This window comes from Myiozetetes cayanensis, unplaced genomic scaffold (assembly GCF_022539395.1).
Source record: "Myiozetetes cayanensis isolate MyiCay16 unplaced genomic scaffold, myiCay2020 scf14, whole genome shotgun sequence".
NCBI classification, from domain to species: Eukaryota; Metazoa; Chordata; class Aves; order Passeriformes; family Tyrannidae; genus Myiozetetes; species Myiozetetes cayanensis.
In genome coordinates, this window is record NW_026087048.1 from 9,987,980 (window position 1) to 10,004,594 (window position 16,615).

At 42.0% G+C, this 16,615-nt stretch overlaps 1 protein-coding gene across 4 annotated transcripts in view; it reads right to left on the bottom strand.

Annotated features, from left to right (window-relative positions):
- Nucleotides 1-5,743, bottom strand: part of FBN1 (fibrillin 1) — a 147,328-nt gene extending 141,585 nt beyond the window's left edge. For all 4 annotated transcript variants that reach the window (XM_050309429.1, XM_050309432.1, XM_050309430.1 and 1 more), the window contains exon 1: nt 5,577-5,743. In XM_050309429.1, coding sequence (XP_050165386.1) covers nt 5,577-5,743 — 167 coding nt within the window. The remainder of the gene's footprint in view (nt 1-5,576) is intronic.
- Nucleotides 5,744-16,615: the final 10,872 nt, after the last annotated feature.

Sequence of the window (16,615 nt, forward strand, 5' to 3'; positions counted from 1 at the left end):
TCTTATGAAATTGCATACAAATCCACATAAGAAAATTATTACCTGGAACACAAAGAAAGACACAAAGTACAATCCAGGACATCTTTTGTTTTCTGAATAGGAGCTGTAGGATTAATCTCCTTCTAACCTGCCAAGCAATTAAGTCATAGCCACAGTCAGCCTTACACAGGATCCCTCAGGACACAGGACAGCACAGCACCTTCCTGCACTGGGACACCAAGGAACAAAACTGATGTGAAATTCTCCACTCACTCTGTACACAAAGTATAAACCCATCACAGCTGTGACCAGTCCAGCAGCATCTGGGTCAGTGTATCAAGCCAGCCTGATACAGCCAAGAGCTGTGCAGACAAAAATAGATAAATAAATAAATAAGAAAGAAGGGAAGAAAGGAAAAGAATTATATCCAGTCTTGCCCTCCTGATCTTCAACACTGGCAAAGTGGTGCTTGGTCAAAGCAAACCTGCTTCTTCTCAGACTCCCAGGTCAATTTTACAATATTTCCAAAACACTCATGTTTCATACAGTGCATCATGAATGCTGCTACAGTGTTTATTGTAGCCTTTTTCCTCTGTTTGCTTTATTTGTAACCTACTACCATCAAATAGGAATAAAGTATTTCTTTAACGTATTTTAGGAGAGATGCATGGCACTTCAAAACCATTTGTGTCCAGCTACAATATAAGATGAAAAAAGATGAAACTGGGGAAGATTGGCTAAGCTATTGGTAACAATCACATGAGCCTCAGAGGCTCACCAGTGAAAGAGAGACCACAACAGTACTCACCAAGAGTTTTAACCATTGGATGGTTTTTCCCTCTCATGCCTGAAATCAATAAAGTCCTAATTCTGCACTAAAACTGAACAGGACTGTGAAGCCCTGAAGATTATTTACCTTCTACAGTTTTTCTTCAAGCTGAAGAACAACATGGAACTAGAAGAAGAATGCCAGTATGAATGTATTAGTATGTAATCCAAACCTATTGTGGCAGCCAGGGGAAGACATCTATGGGATCAGAACTGAAAATAATGTGTTACTCCCTCTCGAAATATTAGCCCTTCAGCAAGCAGTAATGACAGCTTTTGCCAGCCACAGAATACGTTCTGTGCTGGCTTCTTGCTTGGTTCTGTTTGCTTTCCCTACTCCTCATCCATCCCTCCCACTCCCCAGAGAAAGTTACACCTGTATCAAATCATACCATAGTGAAAGAAAGGAAACATGTACGTGGGACACAGTGCCAAGATCTATGAACTCATTTCACTCCAGAACTAGAATTCCAAGGACCATGCAATAACAAAAATTTGGTACCACAAGCATTGGCAGAGGTGCAGAGAGGTGCAGACTCTTAACACTACGTGTGACTGCCAAGGACTTCAGGTTTTACACCGGGATGTGCTGACACAGAATTTCTTCACCCTCCATATAAGCTTTACCCTGTGAGGCACAGAGGGCTGGAGGGAGGCCAGCTGTGCCACCTGGGAGCCAAGGGGGTGCTCCAGCACATCAGTTCTTACAGCAACTCCCATGTATTTTTAATTAAGTTTTATATTTCCGAGTATTCAGGCTGCCTCCTGCTTGCAGAGTGCCACGGACAAGGTGTGGCACCAGCAGCTGCCTGGAGGTGTGCAGGCCACAAGTGGCAAGAAAAATATTTGAGGTTTTTTCAATATAAACAAATATTTACCAGTACAGAAAGTCTGCTTTCCTTCAGCAGGCTTTTAGTGGTAATTATTGGTTTAAAACGAAAACCAGAAGCCTTAATTATATAGCTGAACACTAGAATTATGTTATAGATTTGTAAGATTTATTCTATTTCAGGGAGCACTGATGCATAAAAAGGGTCAAATCTGACCAGCTTTACTCAAGTAAGCATTATCAATAAACCTGTGATCTTCACTTGAGATAACCAAAAGAAATTGGTCCAAAAAAACTCAATCCCCTGTGGAACAGCTTTAATCCAAGACTCATATGAATCGCTTTGGAGCCAGCTATTCTGTTCTGCAATATTCACTATCATTTCAACCTAATAAAAACAAAGAAATCAAATCACTCTTGCACAAATACATTTAATTAGTCTCTTAATTAGAAACATGTCACGATTGAGCTATCTTGAAGAAATTTTAGTTCTTTCAAAACTTCTGCTATTTGTTAGACAAATCATTGCTTTCTTTGGCCATTACACTGAGAAGAGACTGATAAACATGACAAACATTGCTTAAAATACTAAGAACTGACTGATACTCATTAGTGTTTGAAGTCATTGTCTGGCATCATCAGAAAATGGGAAGTCTTAATTAATTCTAGGATCTTTAAGCACAATACTTCTTGTACTGAGACAACTACCAATCAAACCACCAGTACATTATTTTTTACTTTATATTCAAATGATTGAAATACATATAAATAGTTGTCTTTGAGTATATATTGTTTAGAAAGAACTTCCCACTGGTGGCCAGTTTTGAAGGGGTTATTTCTTACAGAAGTTTGACTCCACATTCTTAGGTGTTTAAGGGGTAGCAGAATAATGGCTTGATGCCTTATAATTATATACAGTAACATCTGTGATAAAGGTTCTGGGGATCCAGAGGATAAGTGTCTCAGTAACAGCTTATTATTTTAACTTGCTGGATCACAATGGATTCCAGCAACATTTCCATGAATGGACAACCTAGTTATATTTTTTAATAATTACTGCCTTTATTCTGATTACTTCCTGATCACTTAGAGGCATCAGGCACCAGCACATGAATATACATTGCCTTAGGCCAAACACAGATGGCATTACAGGATTTCACCTCTAATGCCTTCATAGCTGGGTCAATTTAAACTGCATGAGCAGCAAGCTTAAAGTCTTAAAATGAGAACATAAGAGGTATTTCCAAATAATTTACAATTATTAAAATTAGAGTATACTTCTAGAATCACGTTATACATTCAGACAGCTCACTGGCATAAACAATGAGGCAAAGGTCACACAGAGGAAAGTAAACATCTCCTGCAATCAACAGCTTGCAGTAAAAAATGTTAAGCTGGAAAAGTCACAAGAATTGAAACAGATCTTTGGCTTCTTCATTTTAACGTACAAGACCAGTATTTACACACAGACTAACCTCAATACTTTCAAATGCTAAAAGACTTCCAATAGTCATTATAATCAAACATACAAAAAGCCTAAATATAAGGGATTTTTCTCTAAAGATGTATCCCCTTGCTCCTTACAATCAGAGCAAGAGTTCATTGCAAGAGGGAAAGTCTTAGACTACTACAATAACATGAAAATATAAAGTTTTCCAGCATCTGTTATGACTTGTATTACAACTATCAGATTCCCAAATGTATTTGTGCTGATGAACAAGTTAAAAAAATAGCATGTCTTCCTTGTAAAATCATATTTTTAGTGTTTTAGTCCTCCAATTACAATGAATAATGTATATACAGTTCCTGTACATTCAAAATATGTTTTCCATCTGTCCTTCCAAAGAATTCATTCCAACCTTGTCTGTTAAAATGACAATTCTTTTTATTCACATTGTACAGTACAGTACCACACCTAAGAAAGTGCTCACAACCTCTAAACTGGAAATATCCAGCAGGATTCACCCAACAATGATCAAAATGACTGTCCTCCAAGCAATCTGGGAACTCTACACTCAGCCTCAAGCTGGGGTTACATAAAAAGGTCTAAAAAGAAACCAAACTAATAATTTGTTTTGTCTCTACTGTTTCTCAGATCATCTGGCAAATTATTACATCCTTGTTAAGAATCTGCTTCCCAGAGGCACTCCAGATTTGTAATATTCCAAATAATTGACCAAGATATAGAACATCTAATATTGACGTTGCCATTATCTTCAGATTTGCAGATTACTAAGTAGATAAATAATTCACAGATAATATATAATAAAAGGAAGAACTATGGTAAAGTACATAAAATATGGAAGGCTTCTGTTAAACACAAGAATCAACTCATAAGATTACTTACCCTAATCCATTTTAAATTCCAAAAATAATTAACACTTGAAATATCATCCCTTGATGAACTATATTACTACTGTCTAAACAGCACAGTTTAGAGTAACAGTTACATACACCAAAAAAATTTTATCCTCAGCTAATGTGCCTCCAACTTCCAGCAAGTCAGCACAGTGTGCTAGCTGGCACACTCTGTGCCACTGGGCAGAAAATGGTGTTTATTACTTTGATATTAACTCAGAGTTCTATAACAAAGTTCATTAAAACACCCTAAAGAATAAAGGTGCTTTCTGATATATGTTTTTCCTTATCATCTTTTATTGCTTGCAATGAGTCCCTCAAACTTTACTATACACCCTTCTCATGTCCTAGTTTTTGTCACATCTACTTTGAATCTGCTTTGTCCAACTATTTCTTCTGTGACAAGGTATAAGGAAATTAAATAAGAGATTTGGATCCTACAAAATCAGATCCATGAAATACAGTGCTGACAGCTTGTATCTGTTTTTGCAGCATATGGACCTACAAACGTGAACATTTTCCAATCAGGCAAACAATAAAAAAGCCAAGATTGTAAATCCAAATATAGGTAAAAAGTGCTATAGAAGTATGAGGAAGTTAAAGCATATTCATCAAGGCCCCTAAAGTTGTAACAGCTCCTTTTTGAGGAAATGAGGAAAAGAAAGAAAATAGCTTGCATCCCTTACAGATACAATTTTTGCTACATTTGTCCTCTGCCTGACAACCGAAAAATCTGGTTGTGGGCTGAAAAGGCACATTGGAACACACCTGAAAAAGGAAACCTCTATTTTATTCCTATAGTACAAGCTTTTCACCTTTACAGTGAATTAGATTTTCAACTGCAAATGCACACAATGCTTTTCAGCTGACTTCACAAATATTTTTGCATTGGAAAGGTGTTCCATCAGAATTGGAAAACGTTTGCCTAACACAGATGTACTCTTTAGAAAGACTACTCTGCTAAGCATATACCACAGTGTTTCAGAAGAAATTAAACTCCTGTATGCTTGGGCTCATTCACATGAGTACTAGAGAGCTGGACAGTCCAGCTGAGAGCAAGAGAAGATGCCCATCACCAAAGGTTCAAGGTGATGACAGAGGACAGCTAACGGAAAGGGCATGCTGTGGGCTCCGGGCCTCATCGCTATGCTACTTTATGCGAAGCAGAAGTACGGGATGCAGGAGGAATGCACAAGCCCGCAGCGTGCCTTTTATCAAAGGCCTTCCTAGAAGATAAATCAGCAACCTCCGCGCTGCTGCGGCTCATCCTCACGGAGCATCGCCCACCCAGAGGTGAAACAAGGCTGCAGCACGCAGGGGCATCCAGCACCCTGCCCCCGGGGGGTCCGTGAGGGTGTCGGGGCTCCGCGCCCCGTGCCCTGGCACTACCCCGCGATGCTGAGGGCGGTGTCCGGTGCCCCCCAAAGTGCTCCTCGGCATGGGAAGCCCCAAGGGGTGTCGGGGAGTTCTGCCACCTCCGCCAGCTCCCACCGTGAAGGGGTACTGAATATGGACACACACACACACACACGCAGGCAGATGTGCCCGGCCCGGGGAGGGGCCGGCCCGGCCCCGCACCTACCCTTTGAGCGCGTCGTGCCCGCCGCCGTGCCCTCGCCTCTTGGCCCGGCTGGACCGGCTCTCCTTGGCGCTCACCCCCTCGCCGTGCCCGGCGGCGGCGGCGCCCGCCTGGGACGCCCAGAGCACGGCAACTCCCAGGGCGATCCCCAGCAGCCGCCCCCGCCACATCGCGTCCCCCGAGCCCCCGGGCTGCGAGCGGCCGCCGCCTCCTCTGCGCCGCCGAAGTCCGCCGGTCCCCGCCGCCCTGCCTCCGACCAGCCTCTCCAAGGCGAGCTGCGAGGGGAGGAACGAGGAGAAGGAGCGAGTTAGGGACCGAGGAAAAGGAGCCGCGGCCGCCCCGCGCCCCCCGCCGCCTTGCCCCGAGCGGTCCCGGCGCTATCCCGCCCGCGGGAGGCGGCGGCCGCGGGGGATGGCGAGGGGCTGCCCGCGGCCGGGCGGGCTCTGCTGCCCCTCCAGCAGCATCCGCGGGGGCTCCCGCACCGCCCGCGGCCGCCGCCGCCGCTCCCGAAGCCGCTCCGGGGCTGGAAGTGCGCCCCGGGCATGAACCCTCCCGGCTCCCCGCGCCGGGCAGCGCTGGAGCCGCAGCGGCCGCGGTGCCGCGGGCAGGACCCGCGCCCAGCCCGCCCGCCCCGGGAGAAGCCGCTGCGAGGGGCGCGCACCCGCTGGAGCCGCCGCCGCCGCCGGCTGCCGTTCCCGCTGCTGTTCCAGCTGCGGCCGCTGCACCCACCGCTACTCCAGCTGCGGCTCCAGCTGCCCCCTCCCTCCTCCTCCTCCTCCTCCTTTTTCCCCTCCTCTCTCCCCCCCTCTCCTCTTCAAGTATCGCCCGCCCAGCACTTTCTCGCGAGAGAGAGGGGAATAAAAATGTCCCCCCACCCCCGAGCCGCCACCCCGGGGGCTCCTGGCGGTGCCGGGGCAGCCCCCGCCCCGCGGCGGGTCACCTGCGGCCGGCGCGGGGCTGGCGGGATGCTCGGCCCCGGGAGGCGCCCCGGGAGCCGCGGGGAGAGCGCGGTCCTGTCCGGGAGGACGGGGCGCTGCCTCCTCCTTCCCTTCCCTCCGCTGCGGAGCCGGCGCTGCCAGCTCGGGTTACCCCGCGGGTCCCCGGTTCACTCGGCGGCAGAAGCAGCAGAGCCTGGGGGAGCCGGAATGCTGAGCCGCCAAGTGTGTGAGGCAGCACAGGGGGAACCGAAGGAAGTGGACGCCTATGCCTCCGTCTAAAGACATATATATTTATATGTACATGTTTATATCTCTCTATACCTATCTGCTAGAGGTGCAGCATTATGCATCAATGGCTTGTGAAAAAAAAAACATGAAAGTATCTGTTTCCCTTATAAGGAAAAACAGCAAGGACGTTCCTTTACCTTAGAGGCTGCTGCAAAGTGAATAATGCACTTTCTAGTAAAAGGCATGGCACAGACACCGAGGCACCGAGCTCTTCTGCACATACTCCTAAATCTCTACAGCCACCTTTAGAACAAATGCCTGCCTCATCCTTGTAGAGGAAAGGAAAAGAAGCCCAACCAGCTTTTGGGCTGATTTAGAAATCCTGAAGAGCAAATCACTACTACCCCCTGAAACGCAGAAAGTTTTAATGCCAAAATAATTGGGGGCAGGGGACACACACAATACAACACAATAGCAGAGTTCAAGCAGTTCTGTATCAGGATTATCCCATTTCAACATACACAGAAAATACAAAACAAAAAAAGCAAACTGATTAGACTGAAAGTAAATGATATTTATGCATTCTGCAGCTCCTCACACAGAAATATTTTGGCAGAAATGTTAGATTTCCTAATTTGCTACTGTTTTCATTTTTTGTTAGTTTCAGGCAGGTACTGATGGTGAGTGGTTCTGTATTATTGAACTGATGTTGCAAAAGCTCAGCTGCACAATTTTATAAGCAGGCATCTGACCACCTATCCACAGCAGCTGCCAAACCACCCTGCCCAAAGATAAATGCGTGGTGTATTCTGCCACTAACACAGTAGCAGGAAGAAAGGAAGTACTATGTAAGATATCTAGTACCAATCTCTGTTTACAGCTGAAATGTAATAGTGACACAAGATATGACAGTTTAAAATATACAGTTTTAATCAGTTAGTAGTTTATATATTACATGTATAAATATGCATTATCCTTCTAAACATACCTAGAAGTATTTGAACTATGTACTCACCACAATAGCAGCTTTCTAGTCCTTTTGGCTGACTGTCATCATCAAAAGAAGTGGTAGGTTCTGCAAATTACAAAACAGTCATTTGATTTTGACCATTTCAGGGCCACTGTTTAACAGTTTAACGTGAAAACTTACAGATGGCCACAGTATACAGGTAAAATGTAGATGTGCAGTGAAATACTGTGAGGTATTGGCACACAAAGGAAGTGATGGGATACAGAATATGCTTCTTCAGTGTCTCTGAACAAGGCTCAAGACAATAGCAACCCACACCTTATACTAATGTCTTGTAACTTGTACAAAATAAACCAAGGGAATGAACTTCAATTCTGCAAGCAGAGTATTACTGATTTGCAGTTTGCACCATGGAAATAGAAATTAGGGGTTGTGATTAATGCAAAATGCTAATTTTCCTCCTACAATCCAGCTGGATAAATAGTAATTGGATTTTTCAAAGTTCTTGTTTGTCTGACACATAAACAGACAAAGATAAGATTTTTTTTTTAATGTTTATGCTTGTTGAAGAGACAAGAGACACAGCATTGTTTAAAGGATTTTGGGAGGGTTTTTGCAGTGTCAAATTAAAATTTGCTCAGAAACCAAGAGACCAGGACAAAGGTGTAGTAATTGTAGTAATTGTCCCTTCTATTAAGTAATTCAGGACATGCAGTACCTTGATATACAATTCTCTTCTTTCATCTGTGGGTACAGCAAAATCTAAACATTTATTGAGTGAATACAAAAGGTAAATATGTTTAAACCAAATCACTGCAAAAAATATTGTCAGATATTTACTAATTATGTTTATAATGTGAAGATAGAATTTACCCGTAAACAAAAGTGAGTTAGGAAAGGAATTCTGGGTTACTATTTACTCAAACATTCTTTTGGCTTCAACATTTTCTGTTTCAACCACTTTAATTTTCTGGATGAGCTACCAGAAAAATATCTAGTCTCTGTCACAGGCTAACGGGGTGACTTTCTCATATCTTCTAGGACATTTTATGATGTATTTTTTGGTATCTTGCATGGTTGCAGAAATGTGGATTACACTATATGAAGTAATGCTACATGATATGTGGGCTGTCTGTTCATTAATCTAGTGAAATATGTAGCACATCATCAACTCCTGGTGTGTCATTTTAAAGAATATGCTTATATATTAGGAGTACTTATATTGTTGACAACTTTAAAATAGTGCCCACCTGGCTTCTCAAACCACCAGAAAAATACACTGTCATGAGCAAAAGCCTTAAAACAACTTCTGCTCTCTGCTGCTGAGCAGAGCAGCTAATAAGTGGCTTTCCCACAGCCACTTGAGTCTTTGCAAACATTTGGACTCTGAAGAACATCTAGACAAACATTTCTATATGGCCTCCAAAACACTTGTCATCCACTCGAAGTTTCACTCAAGGGGGGAAAAAAAAGCAAAAAAGAAGCAATTCTGGTGATCCAGTTGATCATTATATCCCGTGACAAACAGAAAGATAAACTCTTAGACTAAGCAGATTCGGAAGCTCAGTGATATTTGAGTTCCTTGATCAAACCATGGAATCAAACCCAGAAATAAAAGACACCACAAACAAGGCACATGACACCATTGCTACATGCAAAGGGGAATTTCCCATAACAATTAAGTAACTATTTTTTCTCAATGATGATTCTTCCAGATGATTTTGAGGATCCTATAGCTGTATTTTGGAGGATGTAGATGGAGTGGATTGTGGTAGCAGGGCCCAAAATCCAGGGATGATAATTACAGGTAGATTGATTATTAGAGGGAATGATAGAAAAGACATAGGCTACCCTCTGCAATTAGGTATCAGCTGGGAAACAATGATCCTAAATATTTACATAACTACACAAACACACTTTAAATCAAGTCCAGTAGATTCCTCTAGGAAGAGACATGCTACTAACTAACCATGCCTTAGTGCACCTCCCTGTGCTTATCAACATCATGTACATAAATCATTTTATACTGTGCCTAAATTATGAAAATTGAACTGATTCTCAGAGACATACCTATTTGTCCTGTTATTTGGTTTCTATAAAAATACTGAACTGAAATTTTCAGTGCTGGTGACCTTTGTGCTCAGCAGCAGTGATGCAAAGGTCCTGGCCTTTAGTTGGCCAGTCCTCTTCATCTCACACATCTCCTTCCTCTCCTCTTGAAGGATGCTTACCAGAATTTTAGTCATATTTTAGGCAAATTTAGTCATATTTTAGGCAAATTTCTCTGAACTGTTGCAAACAAAAAGAACCTTATCACTGGACACTGTGATAGAGTTGGGAGTTCATTTCATGAAGTGGGTTTTTTTTAATTATTTCAATTTCTATGAACTTTTGCAATAATTGCATTTTTTTAATCTGTAAATTTACTCCAACCGAAGTGAGCAAAAATAAGTACGTCCATCTTACATATTTCTTTATTAAGAGAGCCTTGATTGTGCCAACAAAAACAAATAGTGTGGGAAAGTTTTGGTGTGTGTATTTTTTTAAGTATGTTAAAAGCACAAACAGTAATTACATCCAGACAACCAATTAGCTGGTTTAAACCTTTTAAAAAAAAAAAAATAGGAGCTCAAAATAAAACAAGCTATCACCCATTTTTTTTAGTGCTGTTTGGTCAGACAACTGTGATAGGTAGCTATGGAATCTGTTAATGATAGCTTTTAGGGGACATATTTCACTCAAGACTTTTACTTCATTTTTACAGATGGTTTTATTTGAAGTTTTCATGTGCCAGCTGAATTTATAGTGATGGAGGAGGAAATCCAACCTACATTAACATATAATTCCATAATTTGTGATACTCTGCAAAGTGTTGGGCTAATGTTTCTGTAATATAAGAAATAAAAGGTCTTTCTTGGCTCAGATTTTATGGGCCCAGTGCTTCTGGGGCAATTACAGTATTTTAGCTCAGTTGTATCCCAGATGAGCATAAACCTATTACATTTTATTACATTCAGAACATCTCCCTCCTCTATGGAATAGTTTTAGCACAGAGCCCATGTTGTTCTAAACAAAGCAATACCTTTAATTTACAGGAACAAGACAAATTTTTGTATCACCCCACCAAAAACTGTAGATTTGTCCTTTCTAAGATCTGAATGAAACACATGTTCTTACTCTTCTAAAACACCTGGATTCTTCAGTGTCAGTGACAAAGAAAGTACAAGGAAACTCAAGAGAGCCCTAATTCAGACACTCCCTTCTCAGTACTATTTTTTAGCAGAATTCTGTACCCCATTCATAGTTGTTTTCTTTACTAAACCTAGATCTCATTTTAAATCAATCCTTACCTTGTAAGAGCGAAATTTATCATACATCTCCATTTAGTAAAGGAGTATGAGATTATATTATCAGTTATTCGTGGAGGTCCTACAGAGAAGATAACTAAACCAGATGACATCCATTCTTTCTTCCAGGAAGGGGAAACACAATTTTATAAGACTAGTGCTGAATAGAAATACAACTAAAATACAGCAGATTTTTTTTTTTAATCCCAGTCTACTACAATGCATATAGTGATATACTTAATTCTATGTGCACTGCTAGAAAACCTAGTTTAACAATAGCAATTTCTTCTTCGATTTAAAACCAAAGATTTTATTTAATCCAGCCTTAGTGCAAGAAATGGAAATATATATTCTACTACTTTCTGTCTGCTATAACTGTCAAACTTCATGGGAACTTTACCAGAGTAACAGTTGAAGCTGAGCTTCCTCATTCTTACATTTGTCCCCAATGACCCCTTAAATCCCACCTGTAAACTCAGAAGCAAAGTGAAACAACTTTCATGGATTAGCGTAAAATGCCAACTGCTGGGTGAATTTTGAGCCTAAAAAATTGAGCAAATTGACACAGCTTTTTGTTTGAATTAATACATTCCAAGTGGGTGGAAATCAGTAACCAAGAGCCTCTTCTTGTAACTCTCACTTATGCAGAATTCCCTACTGACTCCAACAAAGGCAGCTGAATCAGGCCCTACATTCCTTCAAACACTGTCAGCAAGGGATTGGGTGTCTCTGCCTCTGTTTTCTATCCTAGTGTTCTTCTGGCTCTGTGATGTCTCCGTTGATAGGGAGTTGCCCCATGATGCAGTTGAAATAATAAAATAGGTAATAAGAGACCAGGGATTAGACTCTGAACCCACCACATTCCATTTGCAAGGCCCTTCCTTTGAGAAATAACACTATGAGAGCATTGCATACAGCTCTCATAGAATCAGTGATGAATTTAAGTTGGAAGGGACTCATGGAGGTCATTCGGTCCAGTTCCCTGCTCAGAGCAGGACCAACTTAAGAGTGGGCTGCTCAGGCTCTACCCAGAGGAGTTCTGAATATCTCCAAGGGTGGACACTCCACTTTCCTGGAGTAACCTATGCCATTGTTTTACAAACCTCGCTGTGATAAATTTTTCTTAATACTTAGTAGGAATTTCCATTCCTAGAATTTGTGCCTGTGCCTCATGCTACCACTGCTCACCACCCACAAGAGGCTGTGCCTCCTCTATACCCTGAAGACAGCAGTCAGATCCTCCTTAGCCTTTTTTTCTTAAGTTTGGATGAACCCTCTGCTCAGAGAGCCCCTAACACTGTGGTGGCCTCTGCCGGGCTTGCTGCAGCTCTCCGTGGCTTTTGGATTTCGGGGTGGGTGGGGATTTTTTTGTTTGTTTGAGGGGTTTTGTGCCAGTGTGGCCAGAGCTGGATACAGTACTGCAGATGCAGTTTCCGAAGTACCAAAGGAGGGCAAGAGTCACTTCCCTGCACTGACTGGTTGCACCCCACTAACACAGCCCCATGTGGAGTTGGCCACCTCCGCTGCAAAAGCGCACCGGTGACTCACGTAGGACAGGGATGAGTCTCTGCCCACTAAAGCATTCAGTACAGCTCTGATCTGCACTTTCCTTTATTCAGTAACTTTCCAAAGGCTGACTTCATTTCCTCAGGTTTTCTAGATACCAGTAAACTAAGTGAGGCAACCTCATCTGGAGTCTGTGATTTCTTACTGGTATTAAAATCATTCGGGGATTTCCCTCCCACTTCGTCTGTTGAAAGTATTAAAATTTACTTACTGAGAATCACTGGGGCGTTGTTTTATCAGGTTCAAAAGATTCAGCAGCCAGTCTTCATTGCCTCAAAACGTCCATCAGATTCAAGGTTCTTTATGCACCACACTGGAGAGAACATGATCCATTTATTAATGCATATATCTTCAGTATATTGCATCGTGCACTCCCAGTACTGTTACTGGAGTATATTCAGTATATCACAGACACCAATAGGAAACGTCCTGTTAATTTATAGATTATTGTCTTTCATATTTAGCCCCTTTCATTTTGTATTAACTCATAGCAAAGTGTTTGTGTCCTAAAAACAACAGCTATAAAGAATCTATGTAATCCAAATCAGTCAAGCTGCCTTTCTTTGTAAAGAAACAGGAGATAATAATTGCACTTAATTCAAAAATATACTCATTTCACAAGTAACCAAATGAAGTAAAAGAAGCTATTTGAGTAGGAAGTTGCAACAGATTCCACATGCTGTGGCTCAAAGTGGGAATGAGAAGGGACAGGAAGAAAGCTCCGTATGGTTTTTTGAGTTTTAAACCCTTTTTTACTCTCCTACAAAGAAAATTAAGATACAGGGATAAGTTAAAATGTATTAATTGAAACACTTGAAATGCAAGTAACTTTTACCAGATTCTAGTACAAATTACTGAGATTAGATTTAAATAGGGAAAGTACTTCCAACGTTTAAAAAAATCTCTAAAGCTTTTTTAAAAAATGGAATTACTGCCTCTAAAATGTCCCTAGTGGTTTACAAATTATCAACACCAGGTCCACCCAAAATTGCTATTACTGTGATGAATGGGGTGGAGTTCAGAAGAGATTGGTCTTCTACATTTCTTTGTTAAAGAGACAGGTTTTGACACTTTACAAATTTTAAATAAAGATGTTGAACAAACTGTTTCTAGCGTTGTGAACTCCTTTCAGTACCAAAAAAAATACCACATAACTTCAGACGAATAAGAACGGAGGTCGAACAGGCAGAGAGTCAGCAGAGGAAATGTCATCTGACACCCATGAGGGAGAGCCAAGGAAAAATACTCATGGGCAGGAGATGCTTGGGAAAAAGGACATCTATATCTATCTATCTATAGATACATGGATATACAGTAAGGCTGACTTTTCCCAGTCCTGTTCATGAGTAAAGGGAAGGAAGTGTAATTTTATGGATGAAAAGTGGATGATGTAAATAAGGAGATTCATGCTGCCTTTTCAAGATAAGGAAATCTTTCAGAGGCTCCAGTCTGGACACACTTTATGATAAACTATTGGGAAAACAGTTTCCCTGCACTGCAGTGATCTGGAGAAACTTCCTTTGGCACTACAAGCCTAGTCCAAGCTTGAGATAATTTTTTCTCTCCACTTATTTCAGTGGACTTCAGAACATGCCCTGACTTTGGTGTGGTGAACGCTATTCCATCAGTTAACCTAAGCTAGAGCTGTGAAGTTTCTGAAAACAGCCTATACATGGGTTCAAAACCATTATGGAGAAATGGAAACAATTCCTTCCCTACAATTGGCTACAAAGCCTTTCCTCCTTTTCAAAATATGCAGTTCTCTGCATTCACTGGTCCATACATGAGGCTCTTTACTTACCTGGGGTTTTGTCACAAACAGTGAAACAACAACAAGCCACTGCAGTCTTGCTGACTAAATATTGAGAGCCCTGCACAGTGAAAATAAAAAGAGAAATCTTGGAAGTGTTCTCTAAACCAAGAAATTACTGCTTTTTGAATTTACTCCAACTTGTAAAAAGTAAGTCTTCAGAATTCACGTATGTATCATGTTATAACACACATGTTCAACAGGGACAAATTCAGAGCTAAATGTGTTATAAAAACAACTGCACCATTGTGTCAGTTCAGTAGATCACTGATGTGCATGTGCCAACAATGGTCATTCCCCATGGAATCCTGAAAAAAGTTGCTTCTTTGAGGACATCTCAGCACTTGAAATCTTATTAGCCTTTTCTGTGTTATTTTGTTTGGTTTCCACCCTTCCCTCTCCCCTCCAGGGGTATCACAAGCTCCATTTTAAGGGTGGTTGTCTTAGGCAGCCCCAGTAGCTACTTGCCCTGCTTTGACAGGTTTGCTTCACAAGTTGTCCTTCCTCTTCCTGTGATCAAAAACTGTATGGTATCATTTCCAAGAAAAAATAAAATTTAAATATTTTAAAGAGAATATTATCAATTCTGCCACTGGCTACACCCATAATATGGGAAATGTTAATCCTGTGCTTAACCAAAATCCGTGCTGGAAAGGAGAGCTCTTCTAACACATTTGGTATTAAAGTCTGTGTTAACTGTGACTGAAGGATTAGAGTAGAAAGAAAGTGTGAGAAACTTCTTCCATTTGTGCAGAATGCAGGTGGGATTTAGCCCAGGAAGATTCTGGGAAGTACAACAGTGTGTTAATCTGCAAATCCCAGCTATAAAGTGATGTGAGTCTGCACTGTTCAACCCTTCTCCTGAGCTATCAGCAGACAGCCGTGCTTCAAGAGAACTGCTGTCTGACAGCTGCCAGGTGTGCAAGTTGCTGTTCTTCAGATGATCAGCAAAATATGTTCCACAGTTGCCAGCACTTCTGCAAGAAAGCATTCAGCAGACAGTGTGGTGATTTAATTTATAAGGTTGTTCATGTTCCAGAAGCTCTCAGAAACCCCAAGTGAGACTGGCCTCTTGCAGCCCATGAACAGCACAGAGAGCAAGCGCCAGACAATTCACCATTGCCATTCAGCACCAGGTGTAGGCAAACTGCTACAGGGGTGTAAGGACACACTGACAGCAAGGCAGAAACATGTGCAGCAAGTGGTCCATTCCTTGGATGACTCCAGAACTTCATTCACCCTAGCTGGATCATACAGCTTTTGGATATGGCCCCTCGCTTAGTCCATTTTTAAGACCTGTTTTCCTTGCCAACAGTCTCATTTATCTGAAGCTACAAAAAGGGAAAAGAATAATTATATGGATGGGGGAATGTGTCCCATTATTAGGGCTTTTATCAAATATTTCTTATCAGTCATATCACTCCTTCTGACAGTCACAACAGTGAGCTTCCCAGTAGAAATGCAGAGCTGACTTGAGTAATGTTTTAAAGTCCTGTGTCACATAGGACAATCCACAGTAACAGCATGATCATAGAGTTCTTCCTCCTCTTTCACTGTTCTTGCTATAGCATGCTGAAGTAATGGCAGCAGATTTTTCCCTACAATTGTTTCCTTCCCATCCTCCCTGCTTTCCCCATCTAGATTTAATAACATCTTCATACATATTTCAAGGGTAGGAAGCATGCTGACCTAAAAGGCAGAAGCTGTAGGAAAAAGGCATAAACTGCTGGGGACTTGACAAAAGCTTATGGTCCAACCAGCCTCAGGCATCCTGTGATTCTGTGAATGTGGTAGGAATTCATTCACTAAATCTAAGTGGGCCCAGCAAAGTAAAAGGGACCTGCCTTACCTCAACCACAGCCAGTAGGGGTGTTCTATTACACAGATTTGTGAAGGTGGCTGAGCACTGGAACATGTTGTGCCATAGAGGTTGGAGAGGCTCCATCTGTGGAGATATTTAAAACCCTGGGCAACTGGCTCTAGGTGGCCCTGCTTAGGCAGTGGGGGTGGGACCAAATGACCTCCAGAGCTCCTTGCCAACCTCAAGCACTCCATGACTCTGTGCTGTGACAAGCAGGGGTTCCAGGATTACAAGCTTCATATTGGAATCTATTCAACCACTTTCTCTCTAATACTTCCACTGGGCCACAGTGTTTCAACAGATTTTCTCTGTTTTGGAGACC